The sequence below is a fragment of the Pan paniscus genome, chromosome X, assembly GCF_029289425.2.
Source record: "Pan paniscus chromosome X, NHGRI_mPanPan1-v2.0_pri, whole genome shotgun sequence".
In the NCBI taxonomy this organism is placed as follows: domain Eukaryota; kingdom Metazoa; phylum Chordata; class Mammalia; order Primates; family Hominidae; genus Pan; species Pan paniscus.
The window spans coordinates 153,428,355-153,447,439 of NC_073272.2; the positions used below are offsets into that span (position 1 = coordinate 153,428,355).

The following is a 19,085-nucleotide window of genomic DNA, read 5'->3' on the forward strand; positions in this document are numbered from 1 at the left end:
TCTCTCTTCCGCTTTGTATCATGTGACTTCTTCAAGTCTTGCCACGAAGTCCCCAGATGACCAGTATGTCTGTGGTTTCGTTTCCTGAAATTGTCATTGCTTTGCATGGGATTTTCATCCTGGTAATATTTTTATTCTTTTCTTCCATTTTTTTCCCTGAGCTCTGCGACCTTCATTTTATTTCCTTCTGTTTTCTTGTCATCTCTTCTCTGAGCACTGCATCTCTCCTTTAAGCTGTGTCTTTTGTTCTGAGAGTCATGTTTTCAGGACTTTCTCTGAGTCTATGGAGCATTTTTTTTTTGTCTGGGGGCTTTCTGCGTTTTCTCGTAATTCCTCCTTGTGGTTTTCATCTGCTCTTAGCTCTCCCTTCCACCTATTGTTTTTGCCGTTGTCGCTGTTGCCATCGTATGTGTACAACCCGCGTTGGTTTGCAAAGGCACTGGATTTCACCAGCATCTTCCCATCGTCTCCCTCGTCCGCATCATCTGACCGGGATGTTCTGCCACACCAGTGGCCTGTGGCCTTCAATTTCATTAATCTAGTCAGAGATTTGTTTTCAAGTGTTCTATTACTTTGGGGACAGTGACCCTTAGCTTGGGGGCGATCTGATTTCTGCCTCAGTTCTGAGGAGGCATTGCCGGCTCGGCTCGGCTTGTTCTCTACTCCCTGTCCAGACTTAGCAATGTGCGGCTGGGCCTCTGGCTAATTTGTGGTCTGAGGTTGTAGCAGTTTTCAATGGTATTTTTCTCTTTGAAGTTGTATTTGAAGCAAGGCCAGCCCATCATTTTTCTGTATAACTAAAAAAGAAAAGTGCCAAGACCATGAAGGAATGTTGTTTCTTTAGTCTGTATCTTTTGCAAGCAGATAACATCATAGGCCATGCCCATATATAATATATAGTGCTCAGCTCCATCTGTTCCCAGACTATGTCAGTCACTGGGAGGCAAACTTCCAGGAGCTCTGGACTGGGGAGGGGGCATCTGTAGCTCCTGCTTGAAGGCTACTCCAGGCCAGGAAGACCCAGCCTATCTCAGCTGGCAAGATGAGGCTTTTCAGGCAACTCTGGACTGTTTCTTAAACTGTGACCTGGGACATTGGATCAAGGACCTTCAATCCACTTGGGAAGACGTTAAAGAGGATGTGGCCTGGAGTAACTCCTGAAAGGCCAAGGCAGTGAGGTCCGCAGGCAAGGAGAGCGGGTGCCCTGACTGCAAGCATCTCTCAGGAGGACTGCTCTCCCAGGAGGACAGAGCAGAGCAGGGAGGGTGAGGAGTCCCAGGCTGGGAGAGGGGGCCAGGCCGGGTAGGCCAGGGCAGGAGGGCCCTGCAGGTAGAGTGGATGAAGGTGCTCTGGGAACAAGCTTGACTCCAGCCCAGGCCTGTGGTGTGCTGGTTAAGGTTTAGTCCCAAGAAGAACTCCCACCTGTGGGATCACAGTCATCGCAGAGCCGAGGTGGAGCACCTCAAACCTCCACAACCAGGGACCAGCAAGAGTCATGCCCACCCCATGCCGGAAGAAGTGGAAAGCAGGGGTGTGGTGGGGGCAGCAGATGAAGGCGGCGGAGGGTCTGCTATGGCTCCCGGCCTACCACAACCTCCTGGGCGTTTAAAGGAAAAACAGCTTCGGCTTCATTTCTTCTTTCCAAATCTCAAGCAAATTTCTCCTGTGCCCAACCCTAACCTGAGACCATAAAGGACAGGGCATTCTGAGAAGACTTGTGCCACTGCAGCCCAGGGGATGCTGCACAATTGACCCTTGCTGGCCCCTCTGTATGTGCAGCTGGGGACATCAGCCTTCTCCTTCAGAGGTTCCCCAAGCCTCCACACCCTGCTTTGCCAGGTGTGCCACCTGCACTGCTCAGCCGAACCTAATGCCCCCCTACCCAAAGAGGATCCAGAGTTCCTGGGGAGCCACTGAGCGGGGAGCGGCCCATGCCCAGGCCATTGGGAGCAAAGCCAGCAAGACAGCTGTGCACTTACACAACGATTCTGGGGCCTGTCCTGCCTGGGAGCAGGGCTTTGGCGGCTTCTCCAGCCCCAAACCTTCAAAAGACACGGAGACATGGGCTTTGGGTCCTACAAGGTGCCCAGTGAGGTGACAGGAGGCTGCCAGGCTCAGCCACGGCTCACCAAGCATTTCCTTCCTGGCCACCCTGAGCCCTGAGCCCTGAGCCCCTGCTCACCCAGAAATCTTTGGCTCCCTGGGTAGATGGCTGCCAGGAGGGTCTCTGTAGCCCTTCTCCAGTGGACTTGTACCCCAAAGCCCAGGGTGGCCTCTCAGTAATACTCAGGCTTCCACACCAAACCCCTCTGGAGGAGCTGCTCGAGGCCAGTTCCCGAATGCCCCAAGAAGCAGGCACCAAGTCACTCACCAAGCAGTCTCTCCACAGCGGGGACCCAATGCCCCTCTGCTGAATACCATCTCCCCCTCCACAGACAGGAGCCGGGCAGAGTGTACTGGGCTTCGAGGGAGGCTGTCCACTGTGCAGCAAGGTGCTTTACCCTCTCCAAGCTGTGGCCCTTGGCCTGCGTCAGCTCTGGGACCTGACACTCGCGGTGGACAGGGTGGGTGGGGTGCAGGGGCTGCAGGCGGGTGCAGGAAGGGGCCAGGCCAACATGCATTTGGACCTCAAGTCTAGACGGAGGGCACAGCATGGAGACTGAGAAGGAAATGTGAATGGTGCCATCGAGGCCTGTGGAGAAAGCTCTCACTTTGTCCCTCAAAGCTTCTGATGTTTTACTCATGTCCCAGAAGCTTCGGGCAGGGGCAGCAGGGTGGGGAATTGGTGACACAGCACCCCCCAGCAGCCAGCCTGCTGTGCCCCCCAGTTGGCTGAGCTTTGCAAGGGAGGCATGCCGCCCTGGGCTGGAGGTGCCCCTCATGCCCTTGCTGTGGTTGGTGGGCGAGAGGGAAGCCACTGGAAGTCTCCAGCTCCTGTCAGAGAAGATGAGACCAGCTGAGAGAAAAGCCACCCTGCCCAACACACACTGCAAAGCACGCACACTCACACACCACACACTCACACACCACACACACACACCACACACATCATGCATACCACACACACTCATACACCACATACACTCACACACCACACACACCATGCACACCACACACACACACCACACACACCATGCACACCACGCACACACCACACACACCATGCACACCATGCACACTCACACACCACACACACCATGCACACCACGCACACTCACACACCACACACACCATGCACACCACGCACACTCACACACCACACACACCATGCACACCATGCACACTCACACACCATGCACACCACGCACACTCACACACCACACACACCATGCACACCACGCACACTCACACACCACACACACCATGCACACTCACACACCACACACACCATGCACACCACGCACACACACACCACACACACCACACATACACACCACACACCATGCACACCACACACACACACCACACACACCATGCACACCATGCACACACCACACACACCATGCACACCACACACACACCACACACACCATGCACACCACACACACACCATGCACACCATGCACACACACCACACACCATGCACACCACGCACACTCACACACCATGCACACCATGCACACTCACACACCACGCACACCATGCACACCATGCACACTCACACACCACACACACCATTTACACCACACACACTCACACACCACACATACACCACACATACACACCACACACACCATGCACACCACACACACTCACACACCACACACACCATGCACACCACACGCACACACCACACACACACCACACACACCATGCACACCACACTCACACACCACACACACCATGCACACCACACGCACACACCACACACACACCACACACACCATGCACACACACCACACACACCATGCACACCACACACACCATGCACACCACACACACTCACACACCACACACACCATGCACACCACATGCACTCACACACCACACACTCACACACCATGCACACCATGCACACCACACACACCATGCACACCACACAGTCGCACACCATGCACACTCACACACCACGCACACTCACACACCACACACACACACCATGCACACCATGCACACCACACACACCATGCACACCACACACTCGCACACCATGCACACACACCATGCACACCACGCACACTCGCACACCACACACACACACCATGCACACTCACACAGCACAGCCACTCCTACACCCCCACCCCCACCACTGAAGCATTGCCAGACGCCCCCTTCCCATTGACTGGTGCCACCTAGCTGGCAGCAGTGTCTGTGGGAAGGACCCAACTCTAACTGGGGCTGGGAATCCTTCTCCAGCAGGGCTTACACTGGATTGGGGGCTCCCCAAGGCCCTCACCTTCAGCTCCGAGAGCTTCCCCCAGACCTGCCCACCCAAAGGGCCTCAGCACCGGCACCCTGCCTCCACCAGGTCACAGGTGGGCAGCAGCTCTGCAGTCCATGGTGGCCATGGAGTGTCTATGGCCCTTCCAGGGCAGTGGCAGAGGAAAGTGGGAGGGAGCCAGAGACGTTGAGTTGCTTTCTTTCCTCTGAAACGGAGAACTCGGGCACGGGTGGAGCCCCAGACCTGAAAACGGAGAACTCACCATTGGCTGTGTTGCTACATGCAGGCCACCCCCAGACTTACTCACTGGCTGACCACTCTCTGGGGCTCATGGAGCACGATGGCCCCAGTTGGGACGTGTGAGGAGCTTCTTCATTTGAAGAGAGTTGGGGGCTTGGTCACGTGGGACTGCCCAGGAGGGGCTGCGAATGTCAGTGCGAATGTGCTCGGATAGGGTCAGCCTGAGCCAGTAGAGTCACCTACAAAAACTCCCCGAGGAACCGCTGCGCCCCGCCCCTGTCTGGCCATGCCCAACACAGGGGTGAGCAAGACACACCCCTGCCCTCCAGCTGCTCCCACCTAGGGGATACTTTGAGCTGGTGCTGAGGATTTAGCAGAGTTGAGGGAAGGCAGCTGCCTCGAAAGGACCACATGGCGGCCAAGAGAGCGGGCAGCATGTGCCAGTCAGTGACCAGCTTGCACCGGGACAGCCTGTGGCTCTCTCAGGCACAGTGAGGACTACTCATCTGGCTCCTAGGGGCTTATGGAAAGGGCAGGAGACCAGGAACCGGGTTCGGAACACTGGAATTTCCCCAGGGATTCCAAAACCAGAGCATAGGCCAAGAGCAGGGGCAGGCCAGCCAGCATGCTGCCGCCACCACCTGGGTCCAGGCCTCCAGCCACCCCTGTCCAGGCACCTCAGGTTCAGATTCAGAGACCCAGGACAAGGCATTTGATTAGCCAAGCCCAAGTCACATGCCCACCCCATAGCTGGGCCCAGGCAGAAAGAAAAGAGCTGGTCCCTGTGCGTTTAATGGTGTGACAGGGCCCTACTTGCCACCAAAATTGCAAACAGTGAGGGATTCTCTCAAAATCCCTAAGAGAACTAAGAGGAAGGGCCGCTGCATTCTGGGTAGCCAGCAACAGCGGGTCCAGAAGAACTGCCAGGCCTACGGCACTATCCCATGATTGGTCTGGGGAGGGCTGGAGAACCGGGCTAGGAGGCTTTGCAGAGAGGAACGAGGTTCCAAATCCCCCGAGTGCTGAGCAGGGGAGGGCTCCCCTGTGGCTCCCACCCACAACTGAGTGGGCACAGACACTGTGGGACTCAGGGTGCTGCCACAAGAACCATGGTCATATAGTTTGGATATTTGTCCCCGCCCAAATCTCATGTGGAATTGTAATCCCCAATGTTGGAGGTGGGGCCTGGTGGGAGGTGTTTGGGTCATGGGGACAGTTCCCTCATGAATGGCTTGGACTATCCCCTTGCTGATGAGTGAAGTTTCGCTCCGAATTCACAAGATCTGGTCAGTTAAAAGTGTGTGGCACCTCCTCCCCTGCTCACTCTCTCGCGCACTCTCTGTCTCTCTCTGCCTCTCTCTCTCTCTGTCTCTGTGTGTGTGTGTGTGTCTGGCACGCTCGCTTGCTCGCTCCTGTTTACACCATGTGAAGTGCCTGCTCCCTCTCCCCCTTCCACCGTGAGTAAAAGCTTCCTGAGGCCTCCCCAGAAGCAAATGCTTGTACCATGCTTCCTGTACAGCCCGCATTTAAACCTCTTTTCTTTATAAATTACCCAGTCTCAGATATTTCCTTATGGCCATGCGAGAGTGGCCTAATGCAGCCACCACTGATCCACTGAATCTGTGGCCCCTGCTTCTTCCCACCTTGGGCCTCAGACTCAGTGGGCAGTGGGTGCATTTGATTGGTGGAGCCCAGGTCATGCACCAAAGCCCTCGCTGCAGGAGAAGCTGGGAGAATACAGACTTGGCATTTTCTGCTCCTTGTGAGAGGCCTAAATCAGCCAACAGCATCCTACTGCCCTGAGAATTAAACCTGACTCCTCCCCATCCCCACAGGACCCCAAACAGTCTCTTCCTCTGCACCCTATTTCCTCAATTTTCAGCACAAAAATGCAAAGCTCCAGCCCTTCTGGGGGCCAGGTTATGTGCCACGCCCTTGACCTTGTTAAAAAGAAATGTAATTAGACCAAAAGGCTGGGACAGCTCCCATGCCCTGGATTCCTACACAAGCAAACTTAAGCCCAACGTAAACAGTAAAGCAAAACACAAGTTTGGCCAAGGAGAAACTGCCATCTAACCTCTAACTAGGGACCACCCACTGTATCACACCCAAGTGAGGCAAACGCCTCACTGCAGCCGATTCAGGAGCTCCTTTCTCTGCCTCCACATTCCTCCTCCCGCTCTTTACGCGGCTGCAGCACAGCTCTCTGAACTCCCCATCACCAGTGCTGCCTGATCTGTGAACCCTTTCATGCTCAAACAAACTTTATTAAATGTATTTCGTCTAAAGTTTTTCTTTGAACAGACTGCCAGTCTTTGCCCACTCACAGCCTCTAGCTCTCAGCCTGTCACCGCTTCGGAGAGCACCCGGGCTCCTGCAGGTCCCCACTTCATTCTGCGCCTGCCTTGCCTCTCCTCTTCCTGGATAGCACATCTCCCGTCTCAGGTGGAGATCGGATGAATGTTTGCACCCATCCTCCCGGAAGCCCCACTAGGCTCTAGAGATTTGAAGTTGCTCATTATTGTTCCATAGTGACATTTTCAAGTTTTAGGATATCTCAAGTTTTAAAACATTTGGGGGTTTTAGGAAACCCCTGTAACTCTAATACTGGCTTTCTCATTGTGGATGCTATTGACCTTGTGGGCAGGACTGATCTTTCTTGCATGGCCTCAGAAACACGTGACCCATGTTCAGAAGTCCTGAACCCTGAGGACGGAATGCCAGTGGCACTTTCCCCCGAATCGAGTAAACAACCAGCATCATTCCCACACATTTTTAAAAGCTGCAGGGAACAGGACAACACCAATCTAAGGACGAATGAAACCCCAAAACTTGACAATTCACCTATAAAATATAAGAAAAGCCCTTGTCGTGCCCTCACATGCTGGTCAAAGTGCTCTCACTTACACTCTTTTTGGAGATGTCCCCCAGGGGTGCTGGGCAGGAATATTTTTCCTCTCCTCCATGCCCACCCCATCCCCAGCCAATCCCCCTCCCCTAGTTTCCCACAGCAGAGGCGAGACCGGCTGGAACATGGAATGAAATTTATTGAAGAGAAACATATACTGAAACTATTGAAGAGAAGGAAACCACAATACAGAGAGAAACTGTAAACAGCCACCACAGGCCACAGGTCCCGGGCCCCCTCCTCCTGGGGTTCCTGGCAAGGCGCGTCATCTGCTCCCCCTCCCGCTGCTGCCCCCGCTGCCACCTCCCCCCTTCCCGAGGGCCCCAGGGTCTGCCTTTTGCCAGGACAGTGGACTCTGGCAGTGTCCACTGGCTTCAGGGAGCCCCCTCCTCAGCCCATCCCTATGGCCTTCACAGGACAGTCACAGAACACTGGGAAAGACCAGGGAACACCCCAGCAGGCTGAAGAAGCTGAGTCACAAGTAACAACAGGGGTGAAACGCCAAAGCATAGTTCTTGTGGATCCTCACGCAGCCCCGCTGTGCCCCGGGTCCGGTTCTTCTTCCCGCAGTCAGGGTCACCATCGTGGTCACGGGGTGAGCGTCCGCCGTGCCCTGGTGCCTCCTTCCCGCCATCTCCTGGGACTGCGCTGGGGGTCTCCGGGGAGAAGCTGCTCAGAGAAGAACACACGCAGCTCCACGAGAACAAGCAGCCCCTGGCCTAGATCTACGCCAGGAAAGCAGAGGTGGTGCTCACGATGCAGGACAGCAGCAAGCAGAGCCTGGGCTCGCAGGAAGCTCACAGCACGTGCCCCGGGCCCAGAGGTGGCCGCCTGCATGGGGGCACAGTACATGACTTTTCGCAGAAATGATGGCTAGCAGTGGGTGGGCGTCTGCTGGGCGCGTGGGTCACACAGGTGAGGGTGAGCTTCCCGGAACAGAGGGCAGCCTGCCCCGGAGATGGCAAGTGGGCTGACCCCTCTTGAGAGACCCAGGCAGCTGGCAACCTTGAGAGGGCCTCTTTCCCCCTGTCTCTCCCAACTCACGGCCTGGGTTAGGGGCAGACATCTTCAGGTGCCCCCACCCAGGCCACAGCTGCCCACTCAGGGCTCCCTCCAGGCCAGCCCCCCGTGGCGGCAGGGTTTGGGGCTGGGGCTGGGTGTGCTGGGTGCAAGGGAGCGGGGGGGCGCCTCTCCCCACCCCATTTTGTATCAAACGTGGTCATCTGGGTCACAGGGAAGGAATGGGGGTGGTGGCCAGAGCCCCTTGGGGGAGGTGGGGGGCCCTTACTCCTGAATGTGGGGTGAGGGACTGGCCCTGGCCTGGCCTCTGTCTGCCTCCAAGGCGCTGCTGCCTGAGAGGAGAGGAGACCCCGGGGCCCTAGGAGCCTATTTGCCGTGGGAGGACTTGGGCTGGCCCTCGTCCCCGGCCCCATCCTCATCCTCGTTTTCGGGCTCCTCCAAGATGGTCTGGAGCCCCTCCAGTGGGGGTTTCCTGGCTTCCTGGCCTCTCACCTGGATGAGGCCCTCTGGACCCCAGCTAAGACCTCTTGGGAACACCCAGACAGCACTGCTCATCCGGGCTGGGGAGGAGCCCCAGGGGACCTCTATGGGCCTTGCCTGACCTAGGCCTTCGGGGCCTGCAGGGGCACTTTCACCTTCCCCAGCGGCAGGGGCTCCCCTTGCAGCCTCTTTGGTGGCAGAAGCGGCCTTGGCAGCATCTTCTGCTCCAGGACCAGCCTCGCTGGCATTCCCCTGGGCTGGGGAGGCCTGGGCAGCAGCTGGGTCTTCACTCTCCACTGGGGCTGCTCCCCAGGCCACACCCTGCTGGCTCCTCGCTGGGAAGGCTGCCCATGCCTCCATCTCCCGGATGAGCCGGAGCAGCCCCAGGAAGCCAGGTGGCCTCTTCTCCAGCTGCATCCCTCTCAGGGTATCCTGGAGTGCCTCGCTGGGGCGGGCCCGAGACAGCACCTGCTGTAGTCGCAGGTAATTGGCCAAGGCTGGGCAGACGGCCCCCTTCTCCACAGCCCTCTGCAGCAGGCCTTCCAGGCGCACCACGAAGGCAAACAGCCCCTCCTGGGGCCCCTGCGTACAAGTCAGGAACTTCAGCCTCGAAGTCATTCGAGTGTCCTGGTTCCTAAATACCTGCCCCAGCGCCGCCAGGCAGTCCAGCGCGGACAAGTTGGTATCTTCCTCCAGGAGGCCGCTCACGACTTCCAGGGCCGGGCCGCCCAAGCTCTCCAGCAGCCACCTCTTCTTCTCCCTTTCCGACGCGTGGCACCACAGCTGCAGCATATCCTTGGCCTGCTCCACCCAGCTCTCAAAGGACTCTTCCTCGCAGCCTGGCTGCTCCCTCCCGGAAAAGGGTCTCAATTCCCGGTAGGCCCTGTTTTCCAGCACAGCCTGTAGGGTGCAGCGCCAAGGCTGGACCCAGGCTTTTGTTACATTTGTCCCTCCTGCTTCACCCACAGCTCCTGCCTCACCTGCAGCTCCTGCCTCACCCACAGCTCCTGCCTCACCTGCTGCTCCTGCCTCACCTGCTGCTCTTCCCTCACCTGCGCCTCCTGCCTCACCTGCTGCTCCTCCCTCACCTGCTGCTCCTGCCTCACCTACACCTCCTGCCTCACCTGCGCCTCCTGCCTCACCTGCTGCTCCTGCCTCACCTATACCTCCTGCCTCACCTGCGCCTCCTGCCTCACCTGCTGCTCCTGCCTCACCTACACCTCCTGCCTCACCTGCGCCTCCTGCCTCAGCTGCTGCTCCTGCCTCACCTACACCTCCTGCCTCACCTGCGCCTCCTGCCTCACCTGCTGCTCCTGCCTCACCTGTTGCTCCTGCCTCACCTGTGCCTCCTGCCTCACCTGCTGCTCCTGCCTCACCTACACCTCCTGCCTCACCTGCGCCTCCTCCCTCACCTGCAGCTTTTGCTACTGCTTGACCCTGGGGCTGTGCAGGAAAACTGGGCATATCCTGAAACTCAATAACAGGTACTTGGGGCAGGAAGATCACTTTCCAGGGCCCCCCATTGCCTGGTATTTGATGGGGAATCAAGCTTCGGTTTAAATACTCAGTGAACTCCACCAAGGCTGCCTTGGCCCCGAGCTCCTTTCTGAAGTGCTTGGTGAGTACTCGGTACCTGCCCAGGGGCGACAGGGCAGCCCGCACGGCCTCCTGGAACTCATGTTCCTTGCAGTCATCAGGGATACCCAGGATGAGCAGGGAGCGCTCTGCGTTCGCACCCATCCACCTGCACCAGTCCCGAAGCATCGCCAGAGCCATCGCAGAGGACTTGAGGGAGGGAGCCTGATCAGACAGGAAGGTGTGCTGACTGTTGCAGTCTCTGACACAGCCTGTGAGTGCAAAGAGAGAAGCTTGTTTGTGCCAAACACTCACTCCCACCACTCATCTGCCCCTACGTGTGTGGGGGTGAGGGGGCAGGGCTGGAGTTCCTCTGCCTCCTTGTTTTGTCGCTTTGATTTTAGTGAAATTTTGATGGCAAAATTAAATTTATTTGCAAGATACAGGGCTAGTCACATTTTCTATGTTACTTGGTGCCATTTGTAGTAAGTTACTTTTTTCCCCCCCACAAAGGAATTGGGAAGCTTATCTCAGTTTTCAAAACTTTTGATAAAAACTTGTTCACAATATTCCCTCTTTATCTTTTTAATGTCTATATGATCTGTAGTAATATCCTGTCCTTCATTCCTGATATTGATTAGTGTTCATTCTCTCTTGTGTGTTGTGTGTGTGTGTGTGTGTTGTTTTTTGTTTGTTTGTTTGTTTTTTGAGACAGGGTCTCACTCTGTCACCCAGGCTGGAGTGCAGCAGCTCGATCTCGGCTCAGTGCAGCCTCGACCCCCTGAGCTCAAGCGATCCTCCCACCTCAGCCTCCTGAGTAGCTGGGACTACCGGCACATGCTAACACACGTGGTTAATTTTTTTGTACTTTTTGTAGAGAAGGGGGTCTCACTATGTCGCCTAGGCTGGCCTTGAACTCCTGGGCTCAGGCAATCCTCCCGCCTCAGCCTCTCAAAGTGCTGGGATTACAGGCATAAACCACTGTGCCTAGCCCCCTCTCATCTTAATTAGTCTTGCTAGGGTTCATTAATTTTGGTACTCTTTAAAAAGCCTAATATCGGGGTTTACTGATTGTCCTTTTTATCTCTGTTATTTCTTTATTTGACTCATTCTGTGTTTACTTTTGCTCTTTTTCGAGCTTCTTTAAATGGACTGTTCGGCCATTGATTTTATGTTTTTTTTTTCTGTTATGAGCACTGAAAGCAAGAAATTTTCCTCTGACCACTTCCTTCCTTCCAAATGGCTAGTAATTTGGGTAAGTTGAATGTTTTGTGCAGTTTGAAATATCTTGTAAGTTCCTTGGTGATTTCATCTTTGACCCATGGATTTCAAAATATCTAGACATATGTTATTGTTATTAATTTCAAATAAAATTCCACTGTGATCAGAGAACTTATGAAAACGTGCGATCCTTTTCAGTTTCTGAAGATTTTTAAATGGCTCGACATATGGTCTATCTAAGTGAATGTACAATTTGCCCTTGTCATGAATCCGTATTTTCTACAGAGGCCAAGGTCTGCCCCCTCCAACCACTGCAACTCCTGTCGCCATTCCCCACGAAGAGGCGACCTGAAGCCTTTCCAATTCCACCTGTAGGGGGCCAGGCTCCTCACGGCACTGCCACGCCGACAGCCTCCAGGGGGCGCTCACCGTCGCCTGTACCACTGGCCGCCAGGCAGCCTCCGGCTCCGCACCCCGTGCACCCTTAGGCATTGGCCCTCCTTCCAGCCCATCCCCCACCGCACACGGGGGACAGTCCCTTCCTGCCCCCAACGTGCCCTTCCACACTGGGCGCCCCCTACGCCCAGCTGGCAGCACTCCAGTCTAGCCCCGGGCAGCAGGGCGTCCCACGTGCTTAGACATGAGCCTCCCTCTGTGGCCTCCCCACAGCCAGGGGCCCGACAATCCCGCCCTCCACCCCCAAGTCAGGAGCCCCCATAGCCCACAGAGGCAGGGCACCCTCCGCTCTGGTCGGCCCTCCACCAGGCTTAGGAATCACCTCTGCCCTCACCCACCCAGCCCTAGGACCTGACCACGGCACCCGCCAGGGGCCGTCCCCTCTCACGCCTCAGACCCAGGCTGGGCCGCCCTCCGTCCCGCCCCACGCTTGGAGCCCGCCAGCCTGCTCTCCCACGTGGCGCTGCGCAGCCCCCTTGCCCTCCCACGCCAGGGAGCCCCCTCCCGACCCCCAGCCCCACAGCCGGAAGCCCTCGACACCCCCTCATCCCAGCACTGGGCAAGTCACCCTCCCTCTTGCCTCCTCTACCCCGCGTGCTTGGCGACCCTCTCCGCCCAGGGACCCAGGGGTCCTCCTCTGGCCACCCCGCACTGAGGAACCCCTCCCCTCAGCCCTCCTTCCAACTGCCCTCCCGAGGGGGCCTTCCTTGGCGGGAAGCCCACCGTGACAGCCACGCCGCACCTAAACCGGGCCAGGTGGGACCGCCGCCCCCCAGCTCCGCAGCCGGCTCCTCACGGCCTGCCACACCGCCTGCCCCCCCCACACCCCGGGAACCTCCTGGGCCGCCATCCTGAGCTCCGGCAACACCTCCCGGGCCTGGGTCCTGGCAAACCCCCACGGTCTACTCACTTTCTCAAACTCTGGGCAATTCCGGGTCTCTCAGTGGGAAGTCAGATATCTGGGTCTCTCCGAAGGGTCTGAAGAGATCACCTCAGCTCCGCAGCGTGGAAGCGTGTGGCTCTCTGAGGCACTTGGCGCCAACAGTCACCCGGGCTCCCAGAAACCCCTGGTCCTCCCGGAAGCCACAGGGAGTTCCGAAAGAAAGTTCCAGACTGGTGTCGCTATGCAAGGCAAATGATTGGATAGGGAGAGCACAAGAGAGGAGCACGTGGGAATGCACTGTTGTTACCATGACGACTACACGTGAATCAAAAGGTGGAAAGGCTCGAAGCCCAGAAGCGGCAGGCACACCGATTGACCCTCCGCCAATGGAAAGGCCTGCCCACGAGGATCGGTGGAGTACATTTGCAAAGCGAAAGTTCATTGCGGTAAATCGGTCCAATTTTTTCCACTGTTTCCTTTCCAATGTGCTTGATAATGTCATAAAGAGATCCTATGTTTTGTTTTGTTTTGTTTTTTGTTTATTTGGTTTTTGTTTTGTTTTGTTTTTGTTTTTGTTTTTTTAGACTGAGTCTTGCTCTGTCGCCAGGCTGGATTTTTTTTTTTTTTTTTTTTGAGACTCGCTCTGTTGCCAGGCTGCAGTGGCGCAATTTCGGCTCACTGCAACCTCCGCCTCCCGGGTACAAGCGATTCTCCTGCCTCAGCCTCCCGAGTAGCTGGGACTACAGGTGCGCACTACCACACCCAGCTAATTTTGGTATTTTTAGTAGAGACGGGGTTTCACCATGTTGACCAGGATGGTCTCCATCTCTTGACCTTGTGATCCGCCCGCCTCGGCCTCCCAAAGTGCTGGGATTACATGCCCTATGTTTTTATTGATCCCTTTTCTAGCAGTAACAATGACTGGGGCAGGAGTGTTAAAATCTCCAATTATAATTGTGAAGATGCCGATTTCTGTCTTTATTCTGTCAACTTTTGTTTTATGTATTTTGAAGCTCTGAAGCTCTGTTATTGGGTGCAAACATATGTATGAATTCGATGTGTTCCTGATTAATTGATCCTTGTATCATTACCTTTTATTTTACCTTTTCAGCAATAACATTTTGCATTGTTTTCTAGTGGTTGCTCTAGGGATTCCTATATATATCCTTTACTTTTCACTCTCTACTTACAGTTTACATTGTACCACATCACCTAAATTTAAGACCATTTTCATTATACAGATTACTGCCCCCTGCACCCCGTCCTTTATGCTATAGTTGTCATATATATATCTACATGTTATAAACCCTACAATACATTATTTATAATTTTACCTTAAACTGTCATGTGTATTATAAATAACTTATAAAGATAAAATAAATATTCCTTGATATTTACCCACATATTTTGTTATTCATTTCTACCCAAAGATCGAGATTTCCTTCTTTTCCTTAAGATCGAAAGTCTTTCTGTAGCATTTATTTTAATGCAAGTCAGTTGATGAATTCTCTTAGCTTTCATGTATCTCGAAACATCCTTATTTCACCTTCATTCTTGAGGAGTATTTTCCCTGGATATAGATACAGAGTTCTGAGTTGAAAGGATTGTTTCTTCTCTCTCACCACTTTAAAGATCCTGTTCCATTCTCTCTTGGTTTCCATTACTTCTGATGAGAATTCAGTAGAACTTGTGAATGTTCTCTTCTTCTTCGAGTTGCATTTTACTGTTTTCACAATTCACTCATTACTCTTTGTTTTCGGTACTTTGACTGCAATGTGCCTACACGTGTTTTTTCTTTGTATTTATCTTCCTTGGAATTCACTGAGCTCCTTGAATCTGTAAATTATGTCTATCTCCAAATTTTGGAAATTTCAGTCATTATTTCTTCGAGTAGTTTTTCTTCCCCATGCTCTCCCTTCTCTCCTAGGAGTCCATATACACATTCATTAGACCTCTATATATTGTCCCACAGCTCACTGAGGCGCCCTTTTCATTTTTTCCTCTTGGTTTTTCAGAAAAGATTATTTCTATTTATCTGTAAGTTTGCAACTCACCTGTCATCTACAATGTTATTAAGATCATCCAGTGAAGATTTTACTTTCGATGTTGTTTTTCAGTTCAGAACTTATCCTTGGTTCTTTACTTACACTTACAACTTACACAGTCCTTGATTTATGACGGTTTGACTTATGATTTTTCAACTTTACACTGGCTTTACTGGGACATCACCCCAACCTAAGTCAAGGAGCATCTGGGTTTATCGGGACATTAAATGCATTTTCAAATTACCATATTTTTGACTTACTACTGGTTTGTCAGGACTTAACCACAGTAAGTCAAGGAACATCTATAGTTTCTATTTCTCTTCTGAAATTTCCTATTTGAAAAAATTCATAATCAGTGAGCAGTGAGATGGGTTTAAAAAAAATGTTAGGTGGCTGGGCATGGTGGCTCACACCTGTAATCCCAGCACTTTGGGAGGCTGAAGTGAGCAGATTGCTTGAGGTCAGGAGTTTGAAATCAGCCTGGGCAACATGGAGAAACCCCATCTCTACAAAAAAATACAAAAATTAGCTGGATGTGGTGGCATATGCCTGTAATCCCAGCTACCTGGGAGGCTGAGATGGGAGGATTGCTTGAGCCTGGGAGGTGGAGGTTGCAGTGAGCCATGATCACACCACTGCACTCCAGCCTGAGTAACAGAGCAAAACTCTGCCTCAAAATAAATAAATTAATAAAGTATTAAAAGCATGCTTCTTTTTTTTTTTTTTTTTTACACAGTGTCACTCTGTTGCCTAGGCTGGAGTGCAATGGTGTGATTATGGCTCATTGCAACCTCCACCTCCTAGGCTCAAGCAATCCTCCCACCTCAGCCTCCCAAGTAGCTGGGACTACAGGTGCATGTCACAATGCCCAGCTAAATTTTTTGTATGTTTTGTAGAGACAGAGTTTCACCATATTGCCCAGGCTGGCCTCAAACTCCTAGGCTCAAGCAATCCACCCACCTCAGCCTCCCTAAGTGCTGGGATTACAGGCAGAAGTGTGCTTTATCTCCTTAAGAATATATATTTTTTTAATATTGTGAATTACTAGGGTCATCTCAGGGGTTGGATTCTCTTGAATGCTTTTTTCCTTGAGTATCAGGACAATTCTTGTTTCTTGTAGTAATCTAGCATTATATCCTAGACACTGTCCATAATGAGTTCTAGTAGCTTTGGCTTCTTGGTTTCTGTTATATTTCTCCGAAGATGAGTCATTGTTTGTTATTGTTGTTGTGGTGGTGGTGGTGGTGGCGGTGGTGGTTTGTTGTCCTAGTAGACAACTAAACTAGCTAAACTCACACTAAGTCTCCCCTGTATTGGGTATCAACTGCAATCTCCAGACTCCATTTCCACGGTATTGGGCATCAGCTGAAACCTCTGCTCAGTTCTTTTCTTGGACTCTGCCTTGTGTATTAATAGCCCTGGGGTCAGCCAGAGATTTGGGCCGAGTGTACAGGCCAAATACGGGGCTCCTCCACATGGTGCTTCTCTGCTCCCAGGTGATACCCCTCATGCTTTCCCTCTCCCGTGGCCATCCCAAAGTCTACTCTCTGAGTCTTTGAGTTTTGGTCACCCAGCATGGTGTCCTCTGTGGCCCATGCTCACATGTAAGAAACTCACCTAGTGCCGGTCTCTTCTTCGAGGTGTTAACCCCCTATGGTTTCTGCCTCTACTGCTTAGTCCCTCATGCCATCAGAAGGTTTTGTTGTTAGTATTTCATCCTGGTTTCATAGATGTCATCTGTGGGAGGGTTGGTCTGATAGGAGTGACTCCACCATTGCCGAAGGCAGAACCTGACTTAAGTTTTAACAAGATCCCTGGGGCCAACACTATGGCAAGTTTTAACAAGATGCCCCGGATGACAGTTTCGCTGTCGCCTTGTGAGTGACCCTAAGCCGGAACCTCCCAGCTAAGCCACCAGGAGTAATTTGTTATGTAATGATAGATAACTAAGGCTCTAACCCCCACTTTGCTTCAAGTGTTGTCGCCTCTCCAACCCATCCTCTCATTCATGGGACCTGATGCAGTTATCATAGGTGACTAAAAAGAGAATTTGAAGAATATGTCCACAAACTCTGTGATACTCCCCTTTCAAGAGGTGTAGCTGGATCCCTCTCCCTTTGAGTGGAGTCTAGACTTAGTAACAAAGAGTTCAGCAGAATCTGTGGGCTGTAACTGGCAAGCGTGGCTTCTCAGAGAAGGCAGCGTGTGTCTTGGGTGCTCTCTCTTACCTTCTTGCACTTGTTTCCCCTTTCTCCTTTCCTCCCCCGCCCTTTCCTCCCTCCCTCTCCCTTTCCCCACCCTTCACTCTGTCTCCCCACACACACATAGATCCCCCTGCCTCTCTCACTCTCTCTCCCTCACCCCCCAAAATAGATCACTGTTTTGCAGGAAGCCCTGCTATGAGCAGCCCTATGGAGAGGCCCACGTGCTGAGGAACTGAGCTACTTGCCAACAGCCACGTAGCCACGTGAGTAAGCCTGGAAGTGGATCCCTCAGCCCCAATTAAGTCTCAGAGGCTGCTGCCCTGGATGAAAGTTTCACTGTTGCCTCATGAGTGACCCTAACCCAGAACCCCTCAGCTAAGCCATTGGGAGTAATTTGTTATGTAACAATAGATAACTAATACTCTAATATCCCCTTAATGCCCAGCAGTCTACAGTGGCCGGTGAGATTTCCTCCAAGCCTACTCTTCTGAGCAGCATTGTCTTAGTAAATGGCACCAAAAGTCACCCAGGGAGGCATTGCCTGGTGGGCCATCAATCCCGCAAGTAATATGAAGCCTCTAAATATTCATAACCGTGAACAGACACCAATCTTAGAGGAAAGATGAAGTAAGAAGAGTCAAAAAAGGACTCTGCAGAGAGCTGCTCAAGTTCTGAGAAGCAAACCAAGGGCCAGTGGCATCCTGAGCCCGGGGAGGGGAGCATTTAAAGCAGCGGGAGATTCGACGGCATCGGCGGAGAGCTAGTCCCTCAGGGTTCTCAGTTGCACATAACAGGAACAGACTGGCTGATGGAAGCCCAGGGAAAACCAGCTAGAGGGTATCCCACAGGCGTACCTCGGGCCTCACACTCAGTGGGTAGTGGGTGTATCTGATTGGTAGAGCCTGGGTTAGGTGCCCATGCCATAGCTACAAGGGAAGCTGGGAAAGCCCAGACATTTTCCACTCCTCTTTTGGGAGGGAAGCTCCCCATCAGGTGAGAGAATTGCATGTGCAAAGGTCCTGGAGCTGGAAGGGACATGGAGAGTACTGGGCTGAAAGGTCGGTGTGACTGCAGGGTTGGGGATGCCACGCACCAATGCTGCGGAGGCCAGACAGTGCAGGCCTCATGGACCTCAGAGGGGTTTCATCTTCATCCTGAAAAAGCTGAGAACTCACTGACAGATGTGAAGCCAGTGCTGCACATGCACGCACAGACATGTATTTGTGTGAGTGACACGAACTCATTGCATTCTAAAGAGTTATCTCTGGTTTCTTTGTGGAGAAATTATTTGGGGAGCAGAGTGGATGCAGTAAGACTAGCTAAGGGTGGCTGGAGTTGTCCTGTGAGAGATAACTAGCCTAGATGACATCAAGGACAGTGTCATGGAGCAGATAGAGAGGGTCCGTTTAACAGACCTAAAACGTGCAGAGAACTAACCAGACACCGTGAATGATGGGAGGTGGAGGGTGGGCAAGGGATGTATCCCCACTTTCTGGCCTTTGACACAGGCGTGTTCCATTCACTGCAGCTGGGGACTTGGTAAGAGTGCTAGCCCTGGCACGAGATCACAAGCTCAGTTTTGGATGTGTGCATTGGCGCATCCAAGTGCAAATACCAAAAAAGCAGGTGCATCCAGGTGGGGACATGCCAGGCACTGAGGCTGGGGAGGCCA

The 19,085-nt window shown here is 53.2% G+C and overlaps 1 protein-coding gene across 2 annotated transcripts; it reads right to left on the reverse strand.

Annotated features, from left to right (window-relative positions):
* Positions 1 to 7,649: 7,649 nt before the first annotated feature.
* Positions 7,650 to 14,414, reverse strand: LOC112438438 (paraneoplastic antigen Ma6E). Of its 2 annotated transcripts, XM_055106362.1 has the most exons (2): positions 13,192 to 14,414; positions 7,650 to 10,876 (listed from the first exon to the last, which is right to left on the reverse strand). In XM_055106362.1, the coding sequence occupies exon 2, from the start codon at positions 10,803 to 10,805 to the stop codon at positions 8,916 to 8,918; it is 1,890 nt and encodes a 629-aa protein (XP_054962337.1). In that variant the 5' UTR covers positions 10,806 to 10,876; positions 13,192 to 14,414; the 3' UTR covers positions 7,650 to 8,915. The 2 variants fall into 2 exon arrangements, with proteins under 2 accessions (XP_054962337.1, XP_054962336.1); XM_055106361.1 differs by lacking the exon at positions 13,192 to 14,414 and having other exon boundaries at positions 7,656 to 12,482.
* Positions 14,415 to 19,085: the final 4,671 nt, after the last annotated feature.

What these genes read in the sequence shown, in the direction of transcription:
- LOC112438438 (XM_055106362.1), bottom strand. Translation starts at nt 10,805, where the DNA reads ATGGCTCTGGCGATGCTTCGGGACTGGTGCAGGTGGATGGGTGCGAAC.